The sequence below is a fragment of the Aegilops tauschii genome, chromosome 2, assembly GCF_002575655.3.
Source record: "Aegilops tauschii subsp. strangulata cultivar AL8/78 chromosome 2, Aet v6.0, whole genome shotgun sequence".
Taxonomy (NCBI): Eukaryota; Viridiplantae; Streptophyta; class Magnoliopsida; order Poales; family Poaceae; genus Aegilops; species Aegilops tauschii.
Genome location: NC_053036.3, coordinates 17,555,913 through 17,583,341, shown reverse-complemented (window position 1 = coordinate 17,583,341; position 27,429 = coordinate 17,555,913). Strand labels below are relative to the sequence as shown.

At 45.9% G+C, this 27,429-nt stretch overlaps 1 protein-coding gene across 2 annotated transcripts; it reads right to left on the bottom strand.

The window, feature by feature from the left end:
* Positions 1 to 63: 63 nt before the first annotated feature.
* LOC109778539 (uncharacterized) lies at positions 64 to 6,230 on the bottom strand. 2 transcript variants are annotated; one of them, XM_073507726.1, is made up of 5 exons: positions 5,780 to 6,230; positions 4,374 to 5,603; positions 1,069 to 2,752; positions 571 to 922; positions 64 to 320 (listed from the first exon to the last, which is right to left on the bottom strand). In XM_073507726.1, the coding sequence occupies exons 1-5, from the start codon at positions 6,047 to 6,049 to the stop codon at positions 275 to 277; spliced, it is 3,582 nt and encodes a 1,193-aa protein (XP_073363827.1). In that variant the 5' UTR covers positions 6,050 to 6,230; the 3' UTR covers positions 64 to 274. The 2 variants fall into 2 exon arrangements, with proteins under 2 accessions (XP_073363827.1, XP_020192694.1); XM_020337105.4 differs by having other exon boundaries at positions 4,374 to 5,561.
* Between the last annotated feature and the right edge of the window lie 21,199 nt (positions 6,231 to 27,429).

Below are 27,429 nucleotides of genomic sequence, written 5' to 3'. Positions count from 1 at the left end.
AAGCAACAGATATGCAGCTTCTAAGTACAACGCCACTTTCAAGGATAAAAAAACAAACAAAGGTGTCTGAAATCATGCTTTTGTGGACACAAGTGTCCGCAGATGAACACAAATTAAATTGTACTCTGATGAAAAATTGGATTTCTGGCGCAAAGTTTCCATCATACTAGAGGACAGTGATCAGTTCATCATCGATCCACTAAGGAAATGCCGACGGTCTTGCGGTACTGTTCCAGTGGCTAATGCTCACTAATGCAGAACTGAGACACTTCTTTTATATTTCTGGAGGATGCACGCCAGTCTTCCTGGTATCAAATTTCCTGCATAATTAACAGGATGAAAACTTTGATCAGCTACAATTTCAGTTTATTTTTTAAGAGAGAAGCTACAGTTTTAATTGAGGTGTATGATGGCGGCTGTGTTTCTACAGAAGGAACTCTGAGCAGCAAACAGCAGTAAAGCAGCGCCATCCTACTAGCAGGACGGTGCTATTGGTTGAACATAGAAAGAAAAAAACAAAATAGTGTTTGTATAGACAATTTAAGTAGCCAAGATCGGCAGGGGACATACTCAAAATTTATTCGGATGGGAGCAAGCTTCTGTTTGTTCTCCTCTGTTTCACACCACTTCTTCAGCTCAGGACAGTCCCAAATATACAGAGCTTTGAGGCCAGTGAGCTTGGCTAACATGTCCTCCGTCAAAGATTGAATGCCATGGCACTCATCGATCGCAAGTTGCTGGAGAGAGGTGAGGTCACACAAGAACGCTGGTAGTGATTCCATAGGCTCATGGCACTGAGAGAAACATAGTGACTGGAGAGAGGATAGGGCGCTGATAATCTCCGGTGAGCTGGTTAGACTGTAACAGTTATTGATAGTCAAGCTGCAGAGTCCAGGGAGGTGGTGAAGCAAACTCCAGTCACCTAGTTGCACATTAAACAAGCAAAGTAGCACTATTAGGAATTGCTGATGCTGGAGTATTACAAAAAAATACAAGTACAGGAGATAATTGCTTCTCAAGGATCAAAATATATTTACAGAAAAGAAGGTACATAATGAAAATCATTACCTAGAGGCAAATTGCAGGTCTCGACCACCAGTTCTGTTACCGGAGAAGAAGGGCCTTCCACACCATCTATTGCTCTGACCGATGAAGACATCACTTGGTCAGAGTCTGATATTAGCAACCTGTGAGCTCTGGGCGGTAGAGATCCAAAGCTCAACAAGGGGCATTTCTGAATCGCAAGCTCATCAACGGCAGCAAACTTAAACTCTTTCAGGTTCACCATATCATCTATAGTGAACTTAGAGACTCGAGTGAATGCCTCTATGTTCCCTCCACTCAGTGCACCGGCATCAATCGTTGTGATTCTGGCCATCCTTCTGAGAACAAGGCGCTGGAGGTTTGGAAATAGACCCAGCGGCGGCAGGGCCACACACCTCGGGAAGTCCTCCATAGTGACCTCTCTAAGATTACAGCGTATCCGCCAGGCAGGGAGGCAGGTTTCCCCACCATAGCCACATATCTCGAGGCACCGAAGAGAATGCGGTGGCACTAGCTCTCCTAACAAAGCATTTTCATCCACCTTCGTAGATCCTCTAGCTTCACCAACTGTCCAACAAAGCTTCAACCTTTCAACCTTTTGTTTCTGAACTAATCTTATCCTCTGCGCTTCCTCCAAACACTGCAGCCTCTCAAGGCAGCTTATCCCCAGCTCTTTACAGTCCACAACCTCAAGCTGAGCAAGGTTGCTCGTGCTTCTGTATGCCGCTTCATCAACACGGACCACAAATTGGCAACTTTCCAGACCCCGGCATTTGCTCGGATCTATTATAATCTTGAGACACTTCGTTTCACCTACCTTCCTGATTCTGATGCAGCCTGAAAGATCCAGTGTGTGTAGCCTGCTGAGCTCACCAAGACTCGCAGGTAGACCAAAAAGAAATGTATGATGAGACAGGTCCAAATGTTCTAGGCTGGAAAGACCGCTGACACACTCTCCAAGGAATTTGAGACTGTCCTCTTGTGACTGGGGGTAGTTAAAGATAGGATTCAGGCACGCTGACAAGTTCAGATACCGGAGTTTGGTGAGCTTGCACAGACCATCTTTCAGACCCTGGAGATCGGAACGGTGCTGAACAAGATGACAGCAAGGGTGCGACAAGTTCAAATGCTCCAGATTGGTGAGGCCACCAAGGCGTTCCCCAATACCTTCAAAACAAGACCAGAATGATAAATCCAGGTGTACCAGTTTGCCAAGCTTCTGGAGTGGTTGTGGAAGCTCTGTCAGTCCATGGCATCGTGACAGATTGACATGGGTTAAGTTTACGAGATCTCCAAATGATTCCGGAAGAGCTGCAAGCCTGGAGCATCCTGATAAGTCAATATGGAACAGATTTTTCAGATGCCCAACAGACTCTGGAAGAGTTACCAGTCCAGTAAATTTTGATATCTTAAGATACCCCAGGTGCTTCAGTTGCAAGATGTAGTCCGGTAGCTTCAGCACGGAGCTCTCCGTTAGTTCCAGGACACGTAGCCACTTCTCATGTGGAAATGAGCCACCTTTAAACTCCACGTTGCTACAGCCGACACAGCGCAGTGCTCTTATGTACTTACCATAAGGCACATCAAGTTTCCCATGATGATTGGTGGCTAGATGGTAGCTTGAATTTTCTAGGAACGTTGTCGCGATCAGGTTGTGCACCGCACCGTCCATAGTCAACAAAATTGCACCCTTATTGGCTCCACTGGCCTGCAACAAATTAAAGGCATATGCACGTGATTATAAGATGCATCACGAAATATTTATCTTGAGCAAGTGTAACTACTATTGTGCAACTTAGACATGTGGAGCTTAGGTATATTTTAACATTAACTTAAAAGAGAACAATAGGTGTCGGTCGACCGGTCGAAAGGCCCGATCGATCACCTCACTAGCCATTAGATATTGTCACGCATGCTGTCAGATCCAAGTGTCCCAAATCAGCTTCTGCGCCTGCTTCCTCAACGCTACACCATCTTCTCCGTACGGTCTTGCACCGACAGTTCGTGCAAAAATCTAGGCATCAGGGTTGCTCCGGCCTGACCTGCGGTCACCATGGTCATCGCCGATGAAGACTCCCGAACGCACTCCCAGCATGTAGCACCACCGTGACGGCTCGCAGCACCACATGCATTGCCGTGGCGTAGCCTGGATGCACTGCTTGCATCACGCCCATCGACGGTTGCAGCTCGGCCATCATTACTTGCAGCTCCCACAATCGCATCATGACTGTCGCTAATTGTAGCTCTTTGGTAGACAGTAGCACCAACGCCATCGAAGCCATTGCCGCTTGCAGCTCCACCGGTCATCGCTCGCAGCAACAACAGTTGCACCTCATAGCACATCCGGTCGCCACTTGTAGCACGTAGCCTCACATCTTCGTCGTAGCACCACCCTTCCCCACTTGCAGCATCTGCAGCCACCCTGCTGCAGATGTCCTTGTGCGTCGGCAGCTCACTCCCGCCACTGATCGACCAACTGCAATATGCACAACCGGGCGGTCTATCCTTGTAGCACCGACGCTCCGACTCTCTCTTGCATTAACATTAATTATGTGTGAGTTCGTCTCCGGCGGCAGTGTCCGGCCCGGGGGTGGGTGAAACGAGGCGAACCCCATTGATGCAATGACTTCACAGAGAGAGGTGGAGGATGGGATGGTTCAGGAAGGAAACACATTTAGGGCCTCTATGACTCGTAGGTTTTGTAAAGCACATAATAGGAAAAAAAACAACAATTGAGTGTCTTGTCTTCTTCAATACTACAAGAACAGTATGAGTGTTCGATTGTGTGCAGGAAAAATATAGAATTGTTCACATTAGGTTGGAGGGGGTAAAAAAATTTCTATGAAAGTAAGAATGAATCATAAGAATAATACCTATGGATTGTAATCCTACAAATCAAACAATGCACGTAGGAAAAAATCACAAAGATTAGAATTCTACAAAATTATTTTAGAAATTATTTGAATCAAAGAGGCCCTTTGTGGAGGGGTGGCTCAGGAAAGGATAATGTCGAAGGGAGCCATCAACTTGGGCGGCACGTGTTGCTCGACCAAGGCGGCCGATTCCAGCGCGTGATCGGACAGCCGATTGGATCCTCTTCTTCCAATTAAAAATTAGTAAGTAGCCTATATATGTCTTAGTTTCCTAGATGTATGTTGTTCTTTCGCTTCACTATATCATGTCCCTCGGGCATACCTACTACTATATCCACACATTAGTAATCCATCCAGTAGGAACAAGTATGATACAATTCACTCAAATTTTACTTCAGTTTTGTGTCTTTATAAGTCAGCAGATTTTGTACAATAGAGTAGTAGACAATTACTCACGTGGTCCAGCTCTGCAGTTTGAAGGAATGACATGTTCTGAAGCCTGGTAATATGCTCCTCAGCTATCTGTGCGGCAGACAATGTTTCAGATGGCTCAATGAGGTGCAGAGCAATCCATTGATGAACCAGGTCATCTTTGACTATGTTGTGGCCAGTTGGGAAGACTGCACAATAATAATCAAAGCATAGCCTCAAATCTGGTGGCATACTCCTGTAGCTTAGCTCGAATCTTGCAAGGGATATAATAGCATCTCGGGAAGAATAAGAATAGTTCATAATAGACCAGATACTCATTTCCATGAATTGTTTCCATGTAATAGCATCTCGGGAAGCAAAATGTAGAATGGATGCATACTCTTGAGCTACTGATGGTACACCGCAGCACTTGCTTGCGATCTCCCGTCCAATCTTCTCCAACTCTTCTTCTCCTCCTTCGAAACCGATGGATTTCTTGATTATTTCCCAACATGTGTCATCACTCAACCGATTTAGCCTGTACGGCTCAACTGTACAGATGTTCCTAGCGATGGCTTGGTTGCCTGTCGTTACTATTACGTCCATCTTGTCTCCCAAGAAAGTTAACATGGACTTCAACAGCTGTAACTGAATGGGATCCTCTTCCCACAAGTCATCCAATATAAGGAGCACCTTCTTACGATGAAGTAGCTCGTGAAGGCGCTTCATTATACCCTCCATCCCCTCCATGTCTGAAGCTTCTTGTCGCCTTTCCAACACGTGACAAATAATGGAGTTACCTAGTGCATGGAAGTCCAACTGGGGAGACACATGAAACCATACCCGGAAGTCATAGCCTTGAAGGGAGTGGGTACCGTTAAATACCATTTGTGCCAAGGTTGTCTTGCCGCTGCCTGCAAGCCCATAGATGGGAAGAATGGTGATGTGCTCTTGCGTGATGTTGGGCTCAGTACTACATAGCAGGGTGGCTATTATCCTTTCTTTATCTGATCGTCTTCCTAAAACCATTGCTTCCTCAAAAACTGGTCCAGTTTTTCGTTGCTCGGTAATTTCGGGGTAATAATTTGGAAACCGACTTGACCTCTTGTCTGCCAGATATTCTGATAAAACACAAGACTCCTGCTTTGCTGAGATCACTAGTTTTTTCGTCTCCTGCACCTCGATGGCCATGGCATTCTTCACGATGGCAAGGTGGGGCAGCTTCCTTGTCAACTGCAAATATGGACCACTATCTTGCTTACATAAAACATCAAACTGTGATGAAATCAGAATATTGGAAATTTTAACAATACCACAGCTAAAATATCGATAAATGAATTATACTCTAACCAATCTCACGTCGGTGAAGACAGCAAGCAAGCGATGGATAGTAGTATTTGCTTCGCCGGAATAAGGAGAAAAAAAATAAACGGCCAGTTGCAGTGGGATACCGTTGCAGCAGCCTGTGGTCTCGCGTCGTGCAGCTCATTGACAGTGTCTATGGTCTTGTAGGCCGCGCTGCAGACAAGCTGCAGCCAATTCGCCGCCGGTGTATTCCTGAACTGCTCCATCTCGGCTCTCTCCACCAGCACCGGTTGGATGGACTCCAGCGCCCCCAACATATAACGCAGGTCACCGATGAAGCTGGAACGCACAACGGCTTCATCTCCTATGGCAGATCTGAGCTTCGCGCATGCCCTCTGGACGATGTGTTGGGCCATGGCTGCTCCTTTGCTCCTGCAACGAGCTCTCTTTACCTGTGGTCAACGAGTGGGGATGGGGAGGGGTTGATAGGTACATGGAGAGAGAAGCAGAGGGGCCTTTGGGGATGTCCGGAGCCTACCAATGTAGGATTGGATTTGGGGTTGGCTATGAGAAAAGAAAAGATCTGCAGAATTTTGCTTGGTGGGCAAGGAGAGTGTAGAGATAGAAGACACGGCGTGAATGGATAGGGAAAACCATGTGTGTGGACCGCGGCTTTAGTTTTGATACAGGTGGGCCCCACCTTGTAGAATTTAAGCTAGTAGTGTAGAATTTGAGCTAGTACATCAGTTACAGAGAGAAAAATATGTGGAAATTTAGGTCCATCGTCAAATTTTGGTTTGGTGGCAAATTTGAGCACGCTCACGCTGGGCATGCCCTTGGAGGAGCGGAAGCAACCAGGTAGAGGCTATCAATCGGAAGCGGTTCACAACCAAAAATAAAATTGTTTGAGCACATTTTGAAAATACCCGAGTATTATTTTTCATATATGTGAACATCATTCTATAACACACAAAATTTTTAATTGTTTTCTAAGCTGATGATATAAATTAGTCAGATGAATATATTTTTAGATTAAATGAATATTGAAAATCATAAACTAAAATCCATTTCATTTTTCTGGTCATATTTTTAACTTTCCCCAATACACGAGTTTTTTAAATCCTATAGGAAATATTTTAAAGTTTATGAACACCTTGCTAAAGTTTATGAAAAACATTTCAAACACATGAGCATTTTTAAAAATCCATAAAGTTTTTCCCAAACGCATTAACATATTTTTCTAACACACTTATCAATTTTTTCCTTGTACATGAACAATTTCTAATGTATGAAAATTTAAATTTCACATGTATTTCAAATAATACATTTTTCAGTCTGTAAAAAAGCTGGATGAACAGTTTTTTTAGGAAGGGCAGCCAACAATTTTTTTCATCACGAGTTCTAGATTTGTTTTCTCCGCGTGCAAGAGGTAATGGGTCGGCCGATGTGAGTGTTATAATTGTTATTTGGTGCTTCTTCCTTTCTTCATTTTTGAAATATATACTAATTAGCATGTGCTACGTGCATTAAAACAAATTTTTTGCTAAATTGTAGTTGCCTAATTTCAATTTGACGCTCAGCCAAAATTCCGACTGGCAAATTTTGGAGCATACACAAATCTCAAAGCGTGTTCCTAGAATATTTGTCTCCGTTTTTTTGGGGTTCGTGCTCATGAGTTTTAGTGTATTATTAGCAAAACCCATCTGGTTTGAGATGGAGGGATGGGGTGCATTGTGTCAGTCTGTCCTCGTCTGAGGAAAGGGGCGAGCTATTCGCGGTGGAGGGAGGTAGCAAATGAGGAGAGAGGCATGATGAATTTTTTTTTTGAAAAGGAGAGGCATGATGAATTGGCTAGGCCGTCGGGGGAAAGTAGTAGCTACCGCCAGCAATAGGACCTCAAAACAGGCTTTCGCTTCGCTTTAGATAAGCCCAAACGACCGAAGTGAAACAAGGTGGTGGGGAGTAGCCCATACAAGCAAGTCAAAAGATAAAAAAAAAAGGAGTCGCAACACCTAACATGAAGCGCCCACCGTGCGACCCTTGGGCTGTGGCAGCATCCAAGAAGGCGAAGGCAGCCAAAGCTGGCTACTCTGTTAGCTGCCGCTGCTACTCCGGACCCTCCCCCTCCTCCTCCTCCTCCTTCCCCGCTGCTGGTCGTGGAGGATGAGCTGTCAACACTTGCGCGACCATCACTAGCGCCCGCAACATGTTCGATAGTATGTCCAAAAGGTAAAGAAAAAAATTCCTTCCTTTTTTATTTCGATTGTGCTTCTAGTGTTGAATGCAATGACAAGTGATGTGTTTTTATGTTGAACTGTGTGAATGTAGTGTTGATGATGAAACATTTCTGCAATATTTAAATGTTGAAAATAAATATTTTATCTCTCAAATTTCCATCTCAAGAGTTTGAAACCCCATATGATGATGAAGAAGGATGAGGGGTTTCTTGATGCTATTATCCTAGGGGAAGAACTGGAAACCACACAAATGGTGAAGGTATATTGCTATGTATGGGTTGGAAGAATTGATGCGTCCGTCGGAACCAAGCAACCAATCAACACATATTGGATGCGGATCATTGAGTTCTTCGATGAATGAAACAAATTTTGATTTGACCAGTCGACGCTTCTCTCCGCCGTCGATGGTCCATAATATCTGTGGATTTTATCAAGTCATCGGTGAAAGATTGTGGATGTCGCCTAGAGGGGGGGGTGAATAGGCGCTTTTAAAATAATTACGGTTTAGGCTTGAACAAATGCGGAATAAACCTAACGGTTAATTTGTCAAGCACAAAACCTACAACAACTAGGCTCACCTATGTGCACCAACAACTTATGCTAAGCAAGATAAACAACTAAGTGATAGCAAGATATATGACAAGAAACAATATGGCTATCACAAAGTAAAGTGCATAAGTAAAGGGCTCGGGTAAGAGATAACCGAGGCACGCGGAGACGACGATGTATCCCGAAGTTCACATACTTGCGGATGCTAATCTCCGTTTGGAGCGGTGTGGAGGCACAATGCTCCCCAAGAAGCCACTAGGGCCACCGTAATCTCCTCACGCCCTCGCACAATGCAAGATGCCGTGATTCCACTAAGAGACCCTTGAGGGTGGTCACCGAACCCGTACAAATGGCAACCCTTGGGGGCGGTCACCGAACCCGTACACTTTGGCAACCCTTGGGGGCGGTCACCGGTACCCGTCAAATTGCTCGGGGCGATCTCCACAACCTAATTAGAGACCCCGACGCTTGCTCGGAGCTTTACACCACAATGATTGAGCTCCGAACACCACAAAGGTTGGGGCTATCTCCCCAACGACACCACGAAGCTTCACCACAATGGAATATGGCTCCGAGGTGACATCAACCGTCTAGGGAGCCCAAGCACCCAAGAGGAACAAGCTCAAGGGTACCAAACACCCAAGAGTAAAAAGCTTCACAACTTGTAACTTCCACGTATCACCCTGAAGAACTCAAACCGATGCACCAAATGCAATGGCAAGGGCACACGGAGTGCCCAAGTCCTTCTCTCTCAAATCCCACTGAAGCAACTAATGCTAGGGAGGAAAGTGAGAGGAAGAACAAGAAGGAGAACACCAAGAACTCCAAGATCTAGATCCAAGGGGTTCCCCTCACATAGAGGAGAAAGTGATTGGTGGAAATGTGGATCTAGATCTCCTCTCTCTTTTCCCTCAAAAAACTAGCAAGAATCCATGAAGGGATTGAGAGTTAGCAAGCTCAAAGAAGGTCAACAATGGGGAAGAACTCGAGCTCAAAGGATAAGGTCCATTGGGGAAGAAGACCCCCTTTTATAGGTGGGGAAAAATCCAACCGTTAACCTCACAGCCCGCACAGAGCGGTACTACCGCTCCAAGGAGCGGTACTACCGCTAGGGCGGTAGAACCCCTTTGAAAAACAACAGTGAGGAGGCAAAGGGCTAGTAGAACCGCCGGAGCGGTACTACCGCTCGTCCTCACGGTACTACCGCTAGGGGTAACGGTACTATTGCTTGCGAGCGGTACTAAAAAAATACAACCGTGCCTACTTCCGCTGAGTTTCGGACGAGTTTTTGGTCCGGAGCGGTACTACCATTGTAGGAGCCGCGGTAGTACCACTTTGGAGTGGTAGTAAAAAATTACATCCGCTCCAATTCGCAGTAGTACCGCTGCAGCCTTTTTAGAACACCAAAACTGCCATAACTTTTGCAAACGGACTCCGAATTCGATGAAACCAAGTTTGTTGGAAAGCTAGCGACAAGAGCTAACACAATATTGAAAGAAATATAAATAAGAAGCAAAATAGAAAAGTCCCAAGAGAAAATGGTGAGAACCCTTCCTTGAATAAGACCGGTAAAACCTCCAACACCGAAAACGCAATAGAAGAGGCATATGAAATCCGTTTTCGAAGTACTAGAGCTTGTCACGAAGATAACCACAAGCTCTAAAACCTCAAAATAAAATACAAATAAGAATCAAGAAAGATGATGCAAGGATGCAAAGGTTTGAGCTCTCGATGAACGATACGATCAAGCTACTCACTTGAGAGCCCCCCTTGATAGTACGGCTATCGATCCTATAACCCGGTCTCCAAATTATCACCATGAGACCGGTAAAATATAAAACCTATCAAGGGCAAACCTTTGCCTTGCACGAAGTCCACTTGAGCTAGATGATGACGATCTTGACTCCCTCAAGTTGGACCACCTTTCTTGATTGCGTTCGCTCGATGAAGACTAGTTGATTGCTCCCCCATACTCCACTATGGGTGAGCCACTCTTTGGAACATCTTCACAAGTCCATTGATACCATAATGGATGGCAAGCTTCAAGCACTTGACCTCTTCGTGATGCTCCACTTGAACTTGCACACGGCAATCTTGTTGACGATCACCACTTGATGTCATCCTCTCCATGGATTGAGTGATATCTTCCTCTTGACGCATGCCCATACATGTACCTAACCCCACATAGAACTCTCACATAGACCATGGGTTAGTACGCAAAGCACAATGGACAATGCTTACCATACCATGGGATCACTTGATCCCTCTTGGTACATCTTCTACGCTTTTTGAGTTGATCAACTTGATTCACTCTTGACTTAGTCTTGATCAACCTTGAAGGAGAGCTTCCTTCAGAAGCTACCAGATTCTATCTGTCAACTAAGGCACTTGGGGTATCTGAATTTAGCAGGATGCTCTGGGCTAGTAACTTTACCAGAATCAATTGGGGATCTAATAAATATGTTTCATATCGATTTATCGGGCTGTGCCGGACTAGTGAATCTGCCCCAGTCATTTGGGGACTTAATAAATTTGCTGTATCTTGATTTATCACGGTGCTACAGACTAACAGAACTTCCAGAGTCATTCAGCAATCTAAAGAAGATGGAGCATCTGGACTTATCATTCTGGTCTTGCTTTAAAGGGATTGTGGAAGCACTTGGTGGCCTTATCAATGTCAAGAGTTTGAACTTATCAAACCCTTGTTGTCATCTTGCTGATCACTGGCCGCAACTCTTGGAGCTAAAAGATGTTTGGGGCAAACTCCCCAAACTCCGGTATTTAAATTTATCCATGTTCCTAAATCCTATCTTTTACCAACTACCAGAAGATGACAGTCTCAACAATTACCTTGAATGTATCAGTGGCCTTTCCAGTCTGGAGTACTTGGACCTATCCCATAACATATTTCTTGTTGATCTACCAAACAACCTAGCTAAGCTTAACAAGCTACATACACTGGATCTCTCGGGCTGTGCAAGACTGGAGAGAGTAGACAGATGGATGGGTGAGGTGCACTCCCTGAAGTCAATAGTTGTGAGGAACTCCCAGGGTCTTGAAGCATACCAGTTTGTGGTTTGCTCTTATAATAGTAGGAGCAGCAACTTTGTTCAGCTAAATGATGTAAGTTGTAAAGAGTTGGAGATTAGCCGCCTTGAGAACGTGAAGTCTATGGAGGAAGTACAGAATGTGACACTGGTGAAGAAAGAAGAGCTTGAAACATTGAAGCTTTGTTGGTCTATGGATACTGAAGGACATGTGAATTTTTAAGTTGAGTTGATTAAGAAGGTCAGAAGGTGTATTCATCAGTCACGGAGACTTTCAGCCAGCAAAAGATGATCAGATGAAGCTTTCCCCAGGTCCTTCCATGCTGTGTAAAGCTCTGGTGAATCCTAAACATTGCTACACTTTTACCTCAATGTAGTTCATCACTACCGTGCAAGGGTGCACAAATGCTCATTCGGGCTTGTGAATTGGAATTATGGCCATGTTTTACTATCTATCCTTGCAGTGGGCTTCGAATTTATTTTGGAAGTGTGTTCGGAATTTTGGTACTTTGTGAAAAACTTGGGCACACAACATTATATTCAGCTCCTGTTTATACATGGATCCTTTTCTATGAGTTCATTTTTCCTCAATACGGAAAGACCAGTCTTCAGAATTTCCCACATGATCAATGGGCCATTTGTTCAACTATTTCGGTAGAATGTGTTCAAGGGTAAGTTTAGCGCTTTAGGCAAGTGAATAGAATTGCATCACTATAATTGGTGGTAATGGGCTCGCTGGCTCATGTAGACACCTAGCAGCATGGTGAGAACCCTAAGATAATCCAATAATTGTGTTGCTTTTTATGCCCTCCCATGGTGAAAATCACCATGCCTTTGCCTGTTTGAAGTTACTTGAGCAAAACCTACTGGCCTGTTCGAAGTTGCTTGAGCAAAACCTACTGGCTTGTTTGAAGTTACTTGTGCAAACCTACTGATCGAAACAAAGATGATGCTTCACCCGGGTACATCTTTATACATTCAGTTTTCTTTTTCTTGAGATTCTGTGTGAAGCGTGTTTGATGAGCAATATCAGGATCTTCCAAATTTGATGTTTGGTACTCCCTCTGTAAACTAATATAAGACCGTTTAGCTCACTACTTGTGTAGTGTTTAAGATCTTTGTGACACCCAAAATTTTATTTGGCCTTTTCAAAAAATTTATTTGACTTGAGGGAGGTGTTTTAATTTTTTCTTCAAAAATAACCCTCCCTTTCAAAATATTTTTCTTTATGGCAAGAATTTTATTTGGATTCACCCAAGACTTGATTTTGGTCTTGGAGGTTCTTTCTTTTTATTTTGAGTCAAACCAAAATGCTTTTCACTTGGGAAAAATGTCTTTTGAAAATTTCTTTGAAAAGCCCTATAGCTTTTGGAATGATCTTTTTCCACTTTCAACAAATCTCTCTTGCCATGACCTATGTGCAAATCATCTTCCATAAACCTTTCCCCACCTTTGGATCATGATGTACCTCAACTACAGCAAGTTGAACCTCTCCATATATTTGTTTTCCATTTATTTCTCATCAAAAACAATTTCTGCCTTCTATTCTAGCTCTTGGAGATTTACAAAGGAGCTACCATTTATGTTTTGATTTTTGCCCCCAAACCAATTTCGCTTCCTAGTCCTTTGAACCCTCAACCAAGATCCATGAAAATCCACTGGTCTTCAGTTCAAAATTTTCAAACTATACTTGCTGCAAGTTTGGACCAGATTTGCCAAATTTGATGAAATTCATTCAAATCCTTCTCCAAAAATTCTGAGAAAAATCAGGCAGCCTCTGGGTGCATTGAGAGGTCACCTCACCAAGTCCCAGCTCCAGGAAAAATTTTCTTCATACCATATCATTTCATCGAACACCTTCAGAGCACTGTCAATGTCATGTTCAGTCAAATTCAGTTAACAGTGTCTGAACCCCTGTCGTTTCTTCAGTGTCCGTTGCCAATCTCACCAGTGCCCCGGCGTCGCCGTGTTTCCTGTCCCCTCCCCCTTGTCCTCTGCACCGCACGAGCGCCTGGATGCTTGCGGGCGTCGGCGACGAGCAGCAGGAGGTGCGCCGCCCCGTGACCGACGCCAGCGGCGGCTTTGCGGCCGTCAGAGAGAGGCGCAGCGCAGACGGCGCCGTCCAGCGCCGCCCAAGCCACCGGAGGCCGCCGCGTGGTCTTCCACTCCCCCGTGCGCGCTGCCACCCTCGTCGTGAACCACTGGGCGCGGAGCGCGCTCTCTGCCGCCGTCGTGCCCGTACGGCCACCCCGCCGTGGACCAGCGCCATTACGCCATGACCGACCAGGATTAGCGGGGGAACGGCACCAGTACATCTCACTGATGCTGCCTGGCCACTTAAACCCACTGACCATCCACTGCCTCGCCGTAATCGCTCGCCGGAGATTCTCCGTTCACGGCCACCCCCTCGAGCCGCCTATAAATAGAGGCCCCGAGCTCCAGCTAGTACCCACACCACCTCTGCACTCCACCAAGACCCCGCCTAGCCACTGGAAGAGCCCCGAGGGAGTCTCCTTCCTCAACTCCGGCCGCCGCGACCCGCCACGGGATCCAGCTCGATTCGCTCCCGTGTGTGCACCTCTGCCTCCCATCTCTTGCCAGTAGCTCTCTAGTGCATCCCTCCTTCTGACCCGCGCTTCAATTCGAAGTTTGCAGCACACCACCGGAGTTCCCCACCATCGCCCGAGCCGCCGTCCGCCGGAGAAAGTGTCGCCGTCGACGTGGTGCTCCCCGACGCCCAAGTCCACCACCCACCAACGCGGAAGGACACGCTGATACTCTTGGTACACTCCGATCTCCCTGACTCGCCGTGGTTCGACGCCGGCGACCACCGCAGCCTTCGGGCGCCGGCGAGGTTTTTCAAACCTGACATGTGGACCCCCCACGTCAGCCTCTCTTCTTTCACCCCCTAAGCGTTTTCTGTTGGCGCCTTCGGGCAGAGTACGTTTTCTCTGTGGGCTGGCGCGTTTCTATTCGAACCGTTTTCTGTTTTCTCAGTTAAGTCCCTGAATATTTTCTGTTTCATTACAGATGAGTCCCCGGACAGAAACCCTTATAACTTTTTAATAAAAAGTGATTTTTGAGTGATTCTTTTTCTGACAGTCTTATAATTTTGTCTAGTTTTTTTATGGGATTTATTTGAAAAAAAATTGGAACAACTTTTATGCACGCGTTGGTTTTTCACGTTAGTATGCATTTTTCGCTATACCGTAGGTTCCGGGAGAGGTGACGGAGCCGCGAACTTCGCCGAGCTAGACTCCGACTTCTCCGAACCAGGCAAGCATGTTTGAACCTTTGATATGATAGGTGCTTTGCATGTTTGCGTGAAAGGTTGTGCATGGCATATGAGTATCGGTGAGTATCTCGTTGCATGTGAGGCAACTACCCGTGTGTTCCAAAGTTACTGTGATCTCTGATGAGAGATGGCCTAGTCATGTGGTGACATGAAGGGCAGTAAGGTGGTACTGTTGTAGCATGCCAGCCTTACGTCATCCGATTTATTTCCGACGTTAACGTGGACGGAGTCACGTTATCGTTCTTCCCCCTTCCGTGCTACCACATGTTTTCTGCCAGAATGCGGTTTAGTAAGTTGGTAACCTCTTTCCGTGTACACACCAAACAGAGGGGCCGGGATGAGGGTTCCATGGCCCTGGATTAAAGCCAGTCATCCGGTCAGGGGGCATGGGTGTTTCCGGTTGGGACCGAGAGGGGGGCACCCCTTAGAGCGCGCGTATAGAAATTTGATCCCATGCTACGCGAGGTTGTAGCCTCCCTGTCTCAAGGTTTTTCTTGAACGTTGCCGAGGGTGATTCCTGGCTTCGGAATGTTGAATGGGTGTGTACTGGTTAGACGTGTTTCTTCCAAAACACCGTAAACGGAACTAGTCCCCGTGACTACTGAAATCCGTTGGCTGTGGTTAAAGTACAAACTCTGCAGAGTCAAATCCTTCCGAGTCATCGTATCCAAGGTCAAGTATCGTGATCAGTGTACCCATATCTATGTCAAGTCCTCGTGATATTATCCCCGGTAACCAAACTTGAGTGGTAAACTTGGTTACACATTTTTTTCCTAAGGATGGACTAACCCTGTTATTTATCTCATGCCTGATTATTCTCTTGATATGATTTAAAATTCATGAGCTACTAAGCTATGAATATAAGCCCTTTATGTGATGTCGCTTAGACGTCCGACTGTGGCATGTTTGTCTTTTACTTTGAATATAAGCCCTTTATGTGATGTCGCTCAGACGTCCGACTGTGGCATGTTTGTCTTTTACTTTCGATATAAGCCCTTTATGTGGTGTCGCCCCGACGCCCGACTGCGGCATTATTGTTCCTGCATTTTCCTCTCGAGGAGTCATTCAGACCCTCGTTTGGCACCCAGTATTTATTTTGGGATTTCGGGAGGACTACCGCCCGACTTCTCTTTTATCTCCCATGCAGTATTATCTCTATGTCTGAGTGCACTTGTTAACCTGTTCAAATGCATCATGTTTACATTTGTTATATCTTATGTCTGAACTGTCTTGCGAGTACTTTCATAGTACCCACCTGGCTTGTTGATTTGGCCAGATGTTGACGAAGGCGATCTCATGGATGAAGAGTTTGATAGTGAGTCCGACGCCTAGAGGAATCCCAGTCAGTCCCGTGCGATCCTGGATATTGGTCATTTGTATAATATACGCTTCCGCCACCCGCAATAAATCTCCTCGAGCTTCACCCCGATGCTCGAAGAGGCGTAGTTTTCAGGAGTCATATCACCCGCTCCGCTGTGATATTTTCACCACCACTTCTATCGCGAGCTAGTAGTTATGCCACCCTATCGAGAGGAAGCTGATTATTGCTCAGTGCTCAGATAATGAGAAGGTGCTTTATGCACCACACTACCTTACTGGAGCAGCTGCAGCATGGTGGGAAAACTTCCTACACATGCATCCCAGTGAACACAACATCACCTGGGAAGAGTTCAAGGAAGGCTTCCGTGGGGCACACATCCCCCGGAGCATCATAAAAATCAAGAAGAGAGAATTTGATGACCTCAAGCAAAGAGGCATGTCAGTGACCGAATACAACGGTCAGTTTACCCAGCTATCTCGTTATGCCTACGACGAGCACATGACAGAGAACAAGAGGATGGAAAAGTTCTTGGACGGTCTAGCACCGGCACTAAGATGCCAACTGGTTGTACACACTTTCCCGGATTTTAAAACTCTGGTTGACAAGGCCATCACCTTGGAGAATGAGCGCCGTAGTCTGGAAGATATCCGTAAGCGAAAGAGGGATAAGACGACCCTTGCTCGCAACAACCGAAGCAAGACGGATGTTCAGAGGACTGAAGCAAGGAAATCCACAACTACTGCTGTAAGGCCAACCAGACAGTTTCATTCCAGGGACAAGGACTTCTCATACCATCCAGGGGTCACATGCTATGCTTGTGGTGAAGAAGGGCACTATGCTAAACAGTGCCCAAAGCCGAGGAACTCGGCCCCCAAGCCGAACAATGGTGGGAATAATCCAGCCCCCAAGCGCAACAATTTCAATCCCAACAACAACCACAGGAAGGGTCACCTGAACCATGTGACCAGAGAAGAAGCGCAGAATGCCCCAGACATCGTGCTCGGTACGTTCCCTGTCAACACAGTACCTGCCACGGTTTTGTTTGATTCTGGAGCTTCCCATTCGTTCGTTTCGAAGAGTTTTGTTTTGCAACATGGTTTTCCGATACTTCCCTTGGAAAAATCTATGATCATCAAGTCCCCCGGAAATAAGCAAATCGCTCAGAGTTACTGCCAAGGAGTGATCATTGAGTTCGAAGGACTACAGTTTCAAGCTAATCTTAACGTGCTGGAAAACAAAGGACTGGATGTCATCCTAGGGATGGACTGGTTAACCACCAACAAAGGATTTATTGACTGTTTCAATCGGACCGTGATTCTCACTCATCATCACGGCAAGACAATTAAGGTTACAGCTCAAGAAAGACCACGGTCACAGCAACTAAAATTGAACAAAGTGGACATTTCAGAACTGAGAAAGGTTCCAGTGGTATGCGAGTTTCCTGACGTATTTCCTGAAGAACTACCAGGCATGCCACCAGACCGAGAGATAGAATTCAGCATTGAACTAGCACCTGGCACCGCTCCCATCTATAAGAAACCTTATAGAATGGCACCCTCAGAATTGGTAGAATTGAAGAAACAGATAAAGGAGTTATTGGACAAAGGATTTATTCGAGCCAGTTCCTCATCTTGGGGTTCGCCGGTATTATTCGCCAAGAAAAAGGATGGGACACTGAGATTGTGTATAGACTATCGAGCTCTCAATATGGTCACCATCAAAAACAAATATCCGATGCCACGGATAAATGATTTGTTTGATCAGCTCGCACAAGCCAAGGCGTTCTCAAAAATTGATTTGAGATCGGGATATCATCAATTGAAAGTACGGACAGAAGATATCCCTAAGACAGCATTTACCTCCATATACGGATTATATGAGTTCACAGTGATGCCTTTTGGACTAACGAACGCCCCCGCATATTTCGTCCACCTCATGAACAAAGTGTTCATGAAATTCATGGACAAATTTGTTGTGGTGTTCATTGATGATATTCTGGTTTACTCAAGGACACCAGAAGAGCATGCTGAGCATCTCAGAATTGTTTTGGGAGAATTAAGGAAACATCAGTTGTACGCCAAATTTAGCAAGTGTGAATTTTGGCTAAGGCAAGTTGGTTTCCTAGGCCATATATTAAACCAAGAAGGCGTGGCCGTAGACCCAGAAAAAGTCAAAGCCATACTTGACTGGAAGCCACCCGCCAACGTGACAGATGTGCGGAGTTTCCTGGGAATGGCCGGATATTACAGAAGATTTATTGAAGGATTCTCCACTGTGGCAAAACCAATAACACAGTTGCTCAAGAAAGACAAGAAATTTGTATGGACGGAAGCGTGCGAGAAAAGCTTCCAAGAACTCAAGTAGAAACTAACAACCGCACCGGTCCTAACTGTGCCAGATATACACAAGAGTTTTGAAGTATATTGTGACGCGTCCCGAAAGGGCCTCGGATGTGTACTAATGCAGGATGGCAAAGTTGTCGCGTATGCCTCCAGGCAGCTGCGGAAACATGAGGAAAATTACCCAACACATGACTTGGAGCTAGCAGCAGTCATCCATGCACTCAAGGAGTGGAGGCATTTTCTGTTGGGAAATCGTTGTGAAATATATACAGACCATAAGAGCCTTAAATATATTTTCACACAACCGGAGCTAAATTTACGCCAACGACGCTGGTTGGAATTGGTCAAGGACTATGATGTCGGCATTCACTACCATCCAGGGAAAGCAAATGTAGTGGCTGATGCCCTTAGTCGAAACCCCAGCCCGGACAACGACGGTCCGCAAAACTTGAGACCTGAGTCTTAGCAAGAGTTCGCTAGGCTCAACATGGTGTTAGTCTCTGAGGGCACCATATCAAATCTGGAGATACAACCCACCCTAGTGGAACAAATTAAGAAAGCTCAACAGGGACATCCCAGCATCGAAGGTATAAAGAAGAAAATGAACCTTGGTAAGGCTTCAGAGTTCGTCACAGACAATGAAGGAATATTATGGTACGGAGACAGACTTTGCGTACCTAACATTGAGGAACTCAAGCAACAAATCCTAACCGAAAGCCACACCGCTCCATACTCGATTCATCCTGGAGGAACCAAAATGTACAAAGACATTCAGGAAAGATTTTGGTGGCACGGTATGAAAAGGGATATAGCCACATTTATTGCTTGTTGCGATTCATGTCAGCGCATCAAGGCCGAGCATCAAAAGCCAGCAGGGCTACTCCAGCCAAACAGGATACCGGAGTGGAAATGAGATGAAATAGGAATGGACTTCATCATCGGACTACCTCAATCACAACGCGGAAATGACGCCATATGGGTCATCACAGACCGACTAACCAAGGTTGCTCATTTCATTCCCGTGAAGACTACCTACTCCACACAAAGGCTGGCCAAGCTTTATCTCTCCCGTATAGTTTGTTTGCATGGAGTCCCAAAGACTATAATATCCGACCGAGGCACCCAATTTGTCTCCAAATTTTGGGATCACCTGCAACAAGCTCTGGGCACGCAACTAGCTTTCAGTACAGCATACCACCCTCAGACTGATGGACAAACGGAACGTGTGAACCAAATCCTAGAGGATATGCTGAGAGCCTGTGTGCTCACCTATGGATCCAGTCGGGAAGAGAGTTTGCCGTATGCCGAGTTTGCTTACAACAACAGTTACCAAGCCAGCTTGCAAATGGCACCCTTTGAAGCATTGTACGGACGGAGGTGTCGTACCCCACTGAATTGGTCAGAAACAGGTGACAGCCGTATCTTCGGCCCAAACATGCTTAAAGAGGCCGAGGAGAAAGTTAAGCAGATCAGGGACAGACTCAAGACAGCGCAAAACCGACAAAAGAGCTACTACGATCAAAAACATCGTGAGGTCAGCTTTGAACCCGGTGATTCCGTATACCTACGAGTGTCTCCTATGAGGGGCCTGCAACGGTTCAAAATTAAGGGGAAGCTAGCCCCGAGATTTATTGCACCATTCTGTATAGTTGCACGAAGAGGCACGGTAGCCTACCAACTAGACCTACCCAAGGAACTGTCAGACGTACACGACGTGTTCCACGTCTCACAATTGAGGAAATGTGTGAACAACCCGGAGAAGCATGTATCTCATGAGAGCATTGATGTGCAACCATATCTCACCTACAGAGAACGGCCAGTAAAGATTTTGGAAGAGTCTGAAAGGAGGACCCGTCAGAAAACAACAAAAAATTTCAAAATTCAGAGGAGCAACCACACTGAGGATGAAGCTACATGGGAAAGGGAAGATTTTCTTCAGGCAGAATATCCATATCTATTCGAGGATCAGCTGAAATCTCGAGGACGAGATTTTTCCTAAGGGGGTAGGTGTTGTGACACCCAAAATTTTATTTGGCCTTTTCAAAAAATTTATTTGACTTGAGGGAGGTGTTTTAAATTTTTCTTCAAAAAGAACCCTCCCTTTCAAAATATTTTTCTTTATGGCAAGAATTTTATTTGGATTCACCCAAGACTTGATTTTGGTCTTGGAGGTTCTTTCTTTTTATTTTGACTCAAACCAAAATGCTTTTCACTTGGGAAAAATGTCTTTTGAAAATTTCTTTGAAAAGCCCTATAGCTTTTGGAATGATCTTTTTCCACTTTCAACAAATCTCTCTTGCCATGACCTATGTGCAAATCATCTTCCATAAACCTTTCCCCACCTTTGGATCATGATGTACCTCAACTACAGCAAGTTGAACCTCGCCATATATTTGTTTTCCATTTATTTCTCATCAAAAATAATTTCTGCCTTCTATTCTAGCTCTTGGAGATTTACAAAGGAGCTACCATTTATGTTTTGATTTTTTCCCCCAAACCAATTTCCCTTCCTAGTCCTTTGAACCCTCAACCAAGATCCATGAAAATCCACTGGTCTTCAGTTCAAATTTTTCAAACTATACTTGCTGCAAGTTTGGACCAGATTTGCCAAATTTGATGAAATTCATTCAAATCCTTCTCCAAAAATTCTGAGAAAAATCAGGCAGCCTCTGGGTGCATTGAGAGGTCATCTCACCAAGTCCCAGCTCCAGGAAAATTTTTCTTCATACCATATCATTTCATCGAACACCTTCAGAGCACTGTCAATGCCATGTTCAGTCAAATTCAGTTAACAGTGTCTGAACCCCTGTCGTTTCTTCAGTGTTCGTTGCCAATCTCACCAGTGCCCCGGCGTCGCCGTGTTTCCTGTCCCCTCCCCCTTGTCCTCTGCACCGCACGAGCGCCTGGATGCTTGCGGGCATCGGCGACGAGCAGCAGGAGGTGCGCCGCCCCGTGACCGACGCCAGCGGCGGCTTTGCGGCCGCCAGAGAGAGGCGCAGCGCAGACGGCGCCGTCCAGCGCCGCCCAAGCCACCGGAGGCCGCCGCGTGGTCTTCCACTCCCCCGTGCGCGCTGCCACCCTCGTCGTGAACCACTGGGCGCGGAGCGCGCTCTCTGCCGCCGTCGTGCCCGTACGGCCACCCCGCCGTGGACCAGCGCCATTACGCCATGACCGACCAGGATTAGCGGGGGAACGGCACCAGTACATCTCACTGATGCTGCCTGGCCACTTAAACCCACTGACCATCCACTGCCTCGCCGTAATCGCTCGCCGGAGATTCTCCGTTCACGGCCACCCCCTCGAGCCGCCTATAAATAGAGGCCCCGAGCTCCAGCTAGTACCCACACCACCTCTGCACTCCACCAAGACCCCGCCTAGCCACTGGAAGAGCCCCGAGGGAGTCTCCTTCCTCAACTCCGGCCGCCGCGACCCGCCACGAGATCCAGCTCGATTCGCTCCCGTGCGTGCACCTCTGCCTCCCATCTCTTGCCAGTAGCTCTCTAGTGCATCCCTCCTTCTGACCCGCGCTTCAATTCGAAGTTTGCAGCACACCACCGGAGTTCCCCACCATCGCCCGAGCCGCCGTCCGCCGGAGAAAGTGTCGTCGTCGACGTGGTGCTCCCCGACGCCCAAGTCCACCACCCACCAACGCGGAAGGACATGCTGATACTCTTGGTACACTCCGATCTCCCTGACTCGCCGTGGTTCGACGCCGGCGACCACCGCAGCCTTCGGGCGTCGGCGAGGTTTTTCAAACCTGACATGTGGACCCCCACGTCAGCCTCTCTTCTTTCACCCCCTAAGCGTTTTCTGTTGGCGCCTTCGGGCAGAGTACGTTTTCTCTGTGGGCTGGCGCGTTTCTATTCGAACCGTTTTCTGTTTTCTCAGTTAAGTCCCTGGATATTTTCTGTTTCATTACAGATGAGTCCCTGGACAGAAACACTTATAACTTTTTAATAAAAAGTGATTTTTGAGTGATTCTTTTTCTGACAGTCTTATAATTTTGTCTAGTTTTTTTATGGGATTTATTTGAAAAAAAATTGGAACAAATTTTATGCACGCATTGGTTTTTCACGTTAGTATGCATTTTTCGCTATACCGTAGGTTCCGGGAGAGGTGACGGAGCCGCGAACTTCGCCGAGCTAGACTCCGACTTCTCCGAACCAGGCAAGCACGTTTGAACCTTTGATATGATAGGTGCTTTGCATGTTTGCGTGAAAGGTTGTGCATGGCATATGAGTATCGGTGAGTATCTCGTTGCATGTGAGGCAACTACCCGTGTGTTCCAAAGTTACTGTGATCTCTGATGAGAGATGGCCTAGTCATGTGGTGACATGAAGGGCAGTAAGGTGGTACTGTTGTAGCATGCCAGCCTTACGTCATCCGATTTATTTCCGACGTTAACGTGGACGGAGTCACGTTATCGTTCTTCCCCCTTCCGTGCTACCACATGTTTTCTGCCAGAATGCGGTTTAGTAAGTTGGTAACCTCTTTCCGTGTACACACCAAACAGAGGGGCCGGGATGAGGGTTCCATGGCCCTGGATTAAAGCCAGTCATCCGGTCAGGGGGCATGGGTGTTTCCGGTTGGGACCGAGAGGGGGGCACCCCTTAGAGCGCGCGTATAGAAATTTGATCCCATGCTACGCGAGGTTGTAGCCTCCCCGTCTCAAGGTTTTTCTTGAACGTTGCCGAGGGTGATTCCTGGCTTCGGAATGTTGAATGGGTGTGTACTGGTTATACGTGTTTCTTCCAAAACACCGTAAACGGAACTAGTCCCCGTGACTACTGAAATCCGTTGGCTGTGGTTAAAGTACAAACTCTGCAGAGTCAAATCCTTCCGAGTCATCGTATCCAAGGTCAAGTATCGTGATCAGTGTACCCATATCTATGTCAAGTCCTCGTGGTATTATCCCCGGTAACCAAACTTGAGTGGTAAACTTGGTTAAACATTTTTTTCCTAAGGATGGACTAACCCTGTTATTTATCTCATGCCTGATTATTCTCTTGATATGATTTAAAATTCATGAGCTACTAAGCTATGAATATAAGCCCTTTATGTGATGTCGCTTAGACGTCCGACTGTGGCATGTTTGTCTTTTACTTTGAATATAAGCCCTTTATGTGACGTCGCTCAGACGTCCGACTGTGGCATGTTTGTCTTTTACTTTCGATATAAGCCCTTTATGTGATGTCGCTTAGACGTCCGACTGTGGCATGTTTGTCTTTTACTTTCAATATAAGCCCTTTATGTGATGTCGCTCAGACGTCCGACTGTGGCACGCATTGTCTTTCATTTTCTGTTATAAGCCCTTTATGTGGTGTCGCCCCGACGCCCGACTACGGCATTATTGTTCCTGCATTTTCCTCTCGAGGAGTCATTCAGACCCTCGTTTGGCACCCAGTATTTATTTTGGGATTTCGGGAGGACTACCGCCCGACTTCTCTTTTATCTCCCATGCAGTATTATCTCTATGTCTGAGTGCACTTGTTAACCTGTTCAAATGCATCATGTTTACATTTGTTATATCTTATGTCCGAACTGTCTTGCGAGTACTTTCATAGTACTCACCTGGCTTGTTGATTTGGCCAGATGTTGACGAAGGCGATCTCATGGATGAAGAGTTTGATAGTGAGTCCGACGCCTAGAGGAATCCCAGTCAGTCCCGTGCGATCCTGGATATTGGTCACTTGTATAATATACGCTTCCGCCACCCGCAATAAATCTCCTCGAGCTTCACCCCGACGCTCGAAGAGGTGTAGTTTTCAGGAGTCATATCACCCGCTCCGTTGTGATATTTTCACCACCACTTCTATCGTGAGCTAGTAGTTATGCCACCCTATCCGCCATTATGTTTTAACGGTGTGCATGTAATAAATTGTTGAGCAGTCTCCGCTCAACCTTGTATTATATTTAGTACTCCTAGAATTTTTAAGTTGAGTTGATTAAGAAGGTCAGAAGGTGTATTCATCAGTCACGGAGACTTTCAGCCAGCAAAAGATGATCAGATGAAGCTTTCCCCAGGTCCTTCCATGCTGTGTAAAGCTCTGGTGAATCCTAAACGTTGCTACACTTTTACCTCGATGTAGTTCATCACTACCGTGCAAGGGTGCACAAATGCTCATTCGGGCTTGTAAATTGGAATTATGGCCATGTTTAGTATCTATCCTTGCAGTGGGCTTCGAATTTATTTTGGAAGTGTGTTCGGAATTTTGGTACTTTGTGAAAAACTTGGGCACACAACATTATATTCAGCTCCTGTTTATACATGGATCCTTTTCTGTGAGTTCATTTTTCCTCAATACGGAAAGACCAGTCTTCAGAATTTCCCGCATGATCAATGGGCCATTTGTTCAACTATTTGTGTTCAAGGGTAAGTTTAGCGCTTTAGGCAAGTGAATAGAATTGCATCACTATAATTGGTGGTAATGGGCTCGCTGGCTCATGTAGACACCTAGCAGCATGGTGAGAACCCTAAGATAATCCAATAATTGTGTTGCTTTTTATGCCCTCCCATGTTGAAAATCACCATGCCTTTGCCTGTTTGAAGTTACTTGAGCAAAACCTACTGGCCTGTTCGAAGTTGCTTGAGCAAAACCTACTGGCCTGTTTGAAGTTACTTGTGCAAACCTACTGATCGAAACAAAGATGATGCTTCACCCGGGTACATGTTTATACATTCAGTTTTCTTTTTCTTGAGATTCTATGTGAAGCGTGTTTGATGAGCAATATCAGGATCTTCCAAATTTGATGTTTGGTACTCCCTCTGTAAACTAATATAAGACCGTTTAGCTCACTACTTGTGTAGTGTTTAAGATCTTGTTATCTAAGGTGCAAAACTGACGCTGCTATTAATTGTCTCCGTGATACGTATGGAATCCTCGAATATAGGCCGTTTACTTATTTTATGTTTGAAAAGCAGTAATCGAATGCAACCTCGGTAAATAAACAGCCTATATCTGATAATTTGCACTGATAAGTTTGAAATGCCCAAATATATTGATGTTTTGCACTGGCAGACGCTGGAAAACGAAGGCTGGCAGTGTACCCCTAAATGAATATGAGATCGGGCGCAAAATAAATATGATCAGGCCGGACTGGTTCAAATCAAACAGCTAGCTGCACATTCCTCCAAGGAGATCGACAAAACAAGGTGTGGTAACACGTCTCTAGTCTGGCTTTATCTTTTAGCGTTCGTCTTTCCGTATTTTAAACAGTCTCGGTGGACGGCCTATTCTTGGGAATCTTTGTTTACATAATTATTATCGGGAAAAGAGAGGTAATCACATGGGCGGCAGAAGAGAACAAAACTCGAGGTCATCGTTGGACCTTTGGTGGAGCACGTCACCTCCAATTAGTGGGTTGGTGGCATGATTGATCGTGTCATTTGAACCAAACTGCAATAACCAATAGATAGATGGACAGGGCGATTAACGGAGGATTAGGAATTATCTCGCAAAAAAAAGAAGGATTAGGAATTGTAGTAATCTTACACTAATATAAGGACAAAGCCATGATGTGCGGGCCGGCTGGTATACTAATACAAGTTGCCTGTGGTTCAAGTACGTTCTCAATGCAATTTGTTTCTCTTTTCTGCCCGTGGCAGGTGGCGCACGGCACGCTGACAAATCCGTGATGACATTTGTGGGCATCCGGCTTCTAATTCACTCAATTGGGACAAGGTTCGGTTTACAAATCAGAATTACAGAGGGGGTGTATGCTTGTCAATGGAGAATTGAGAGGACTAGAGGAGGAAGGAGGCCGAAACCCCTGCACTTGTTGCCTCTCCACTTTGTATTGCTCTGTACTGTATCTGTCTAGTGAATTCGCAAGCCCAAACCATATTGGCCGCCCCATGACCAGCCCAGCGGTAGGCATAAGGTCGCTGACAGTATACTTGGCAACTCCAACTGCACATTCAGACTCACCCGATGGCCAACTACTTTTGCTGTGTTTTTTTCTCGATAAAGAACACGTGGCTGGTTTACAGAGGAAAACTGAACGCAAAGCGCAACATGGCCCTGAAAGTGCTCCACCCAAGACGCTGTTTGTGACATACGCCCAGCCTTGGAAACGGTGGCTCACATCATCCTGCACCGCTGCACTACACGTCTACACAGCAGCTGACATGGCCGGCAAGCCTTCGTCTTACTTCGCTTCTTGAACTTTTTTTAAATTTGTCAACATTCTTTTCCAGATTTCATGAACTTTTTACAAATTTTATGACTCTTTTTAAAATTCCTGAACTTTTCAAAGCTTTTGAATTTTTTTTCAAAATTCTTTAACATTTAGGAATTCACTATTTTTTTAAAAAAAATTATTATTTTTTGTATTATTCCCAAAAGTCAGCGATGGAGAGTCAAACGAGATCGAGCAACCAGGGAACCAGTCGAGAGCTTGCCTTCTTCTTGGGCTGGCGCATGAGCGCTAGGGACATGTTCGGGCGCCCGACGGGTATCGGCGCGGGCGGTGGACACCGAAAGGGAAGGAACCATCACAGGACAATAGCTCCAGTGAGATCCCTGAAGAACCTGCCAGGTATTGTCGAACCTGCCCTCTAACGCAACCATGTAGCGACGGACGTGCTGGTCCTCCTCGCTGAAACGGTGACGTACCACCTCCGCGGTGTCCGGAAGCCTCGGCACCGTCACTGGCCCACGCGACCGCCACCAAACAAGGATCGGGTCAACGACAGGCTGGCTCCTCACCAACCTACGCCCCCCCGGAAGGTAGCACCTCCCAAAACCAGCCCGGCGGAGCCCAGTCCCGGACATGGCCCCTCTGATCAAGCCGGCCTCCTCCGCCGAGTCAACGACGAGGATGCGGGATAGGCATCGTCGATGTCGATGCGGGAATAATTACTTTAACAAAAAAAACTAGTTCTATTAATTTCCTTACTATAAATAGAATAAAGTAGTACTTACTAAAAATAAACTAGCTAGTTTAACTAGTTCTATTATTTTTCTAACTAATTCTATTAAACACTTTATAAGTAGTACTTACTA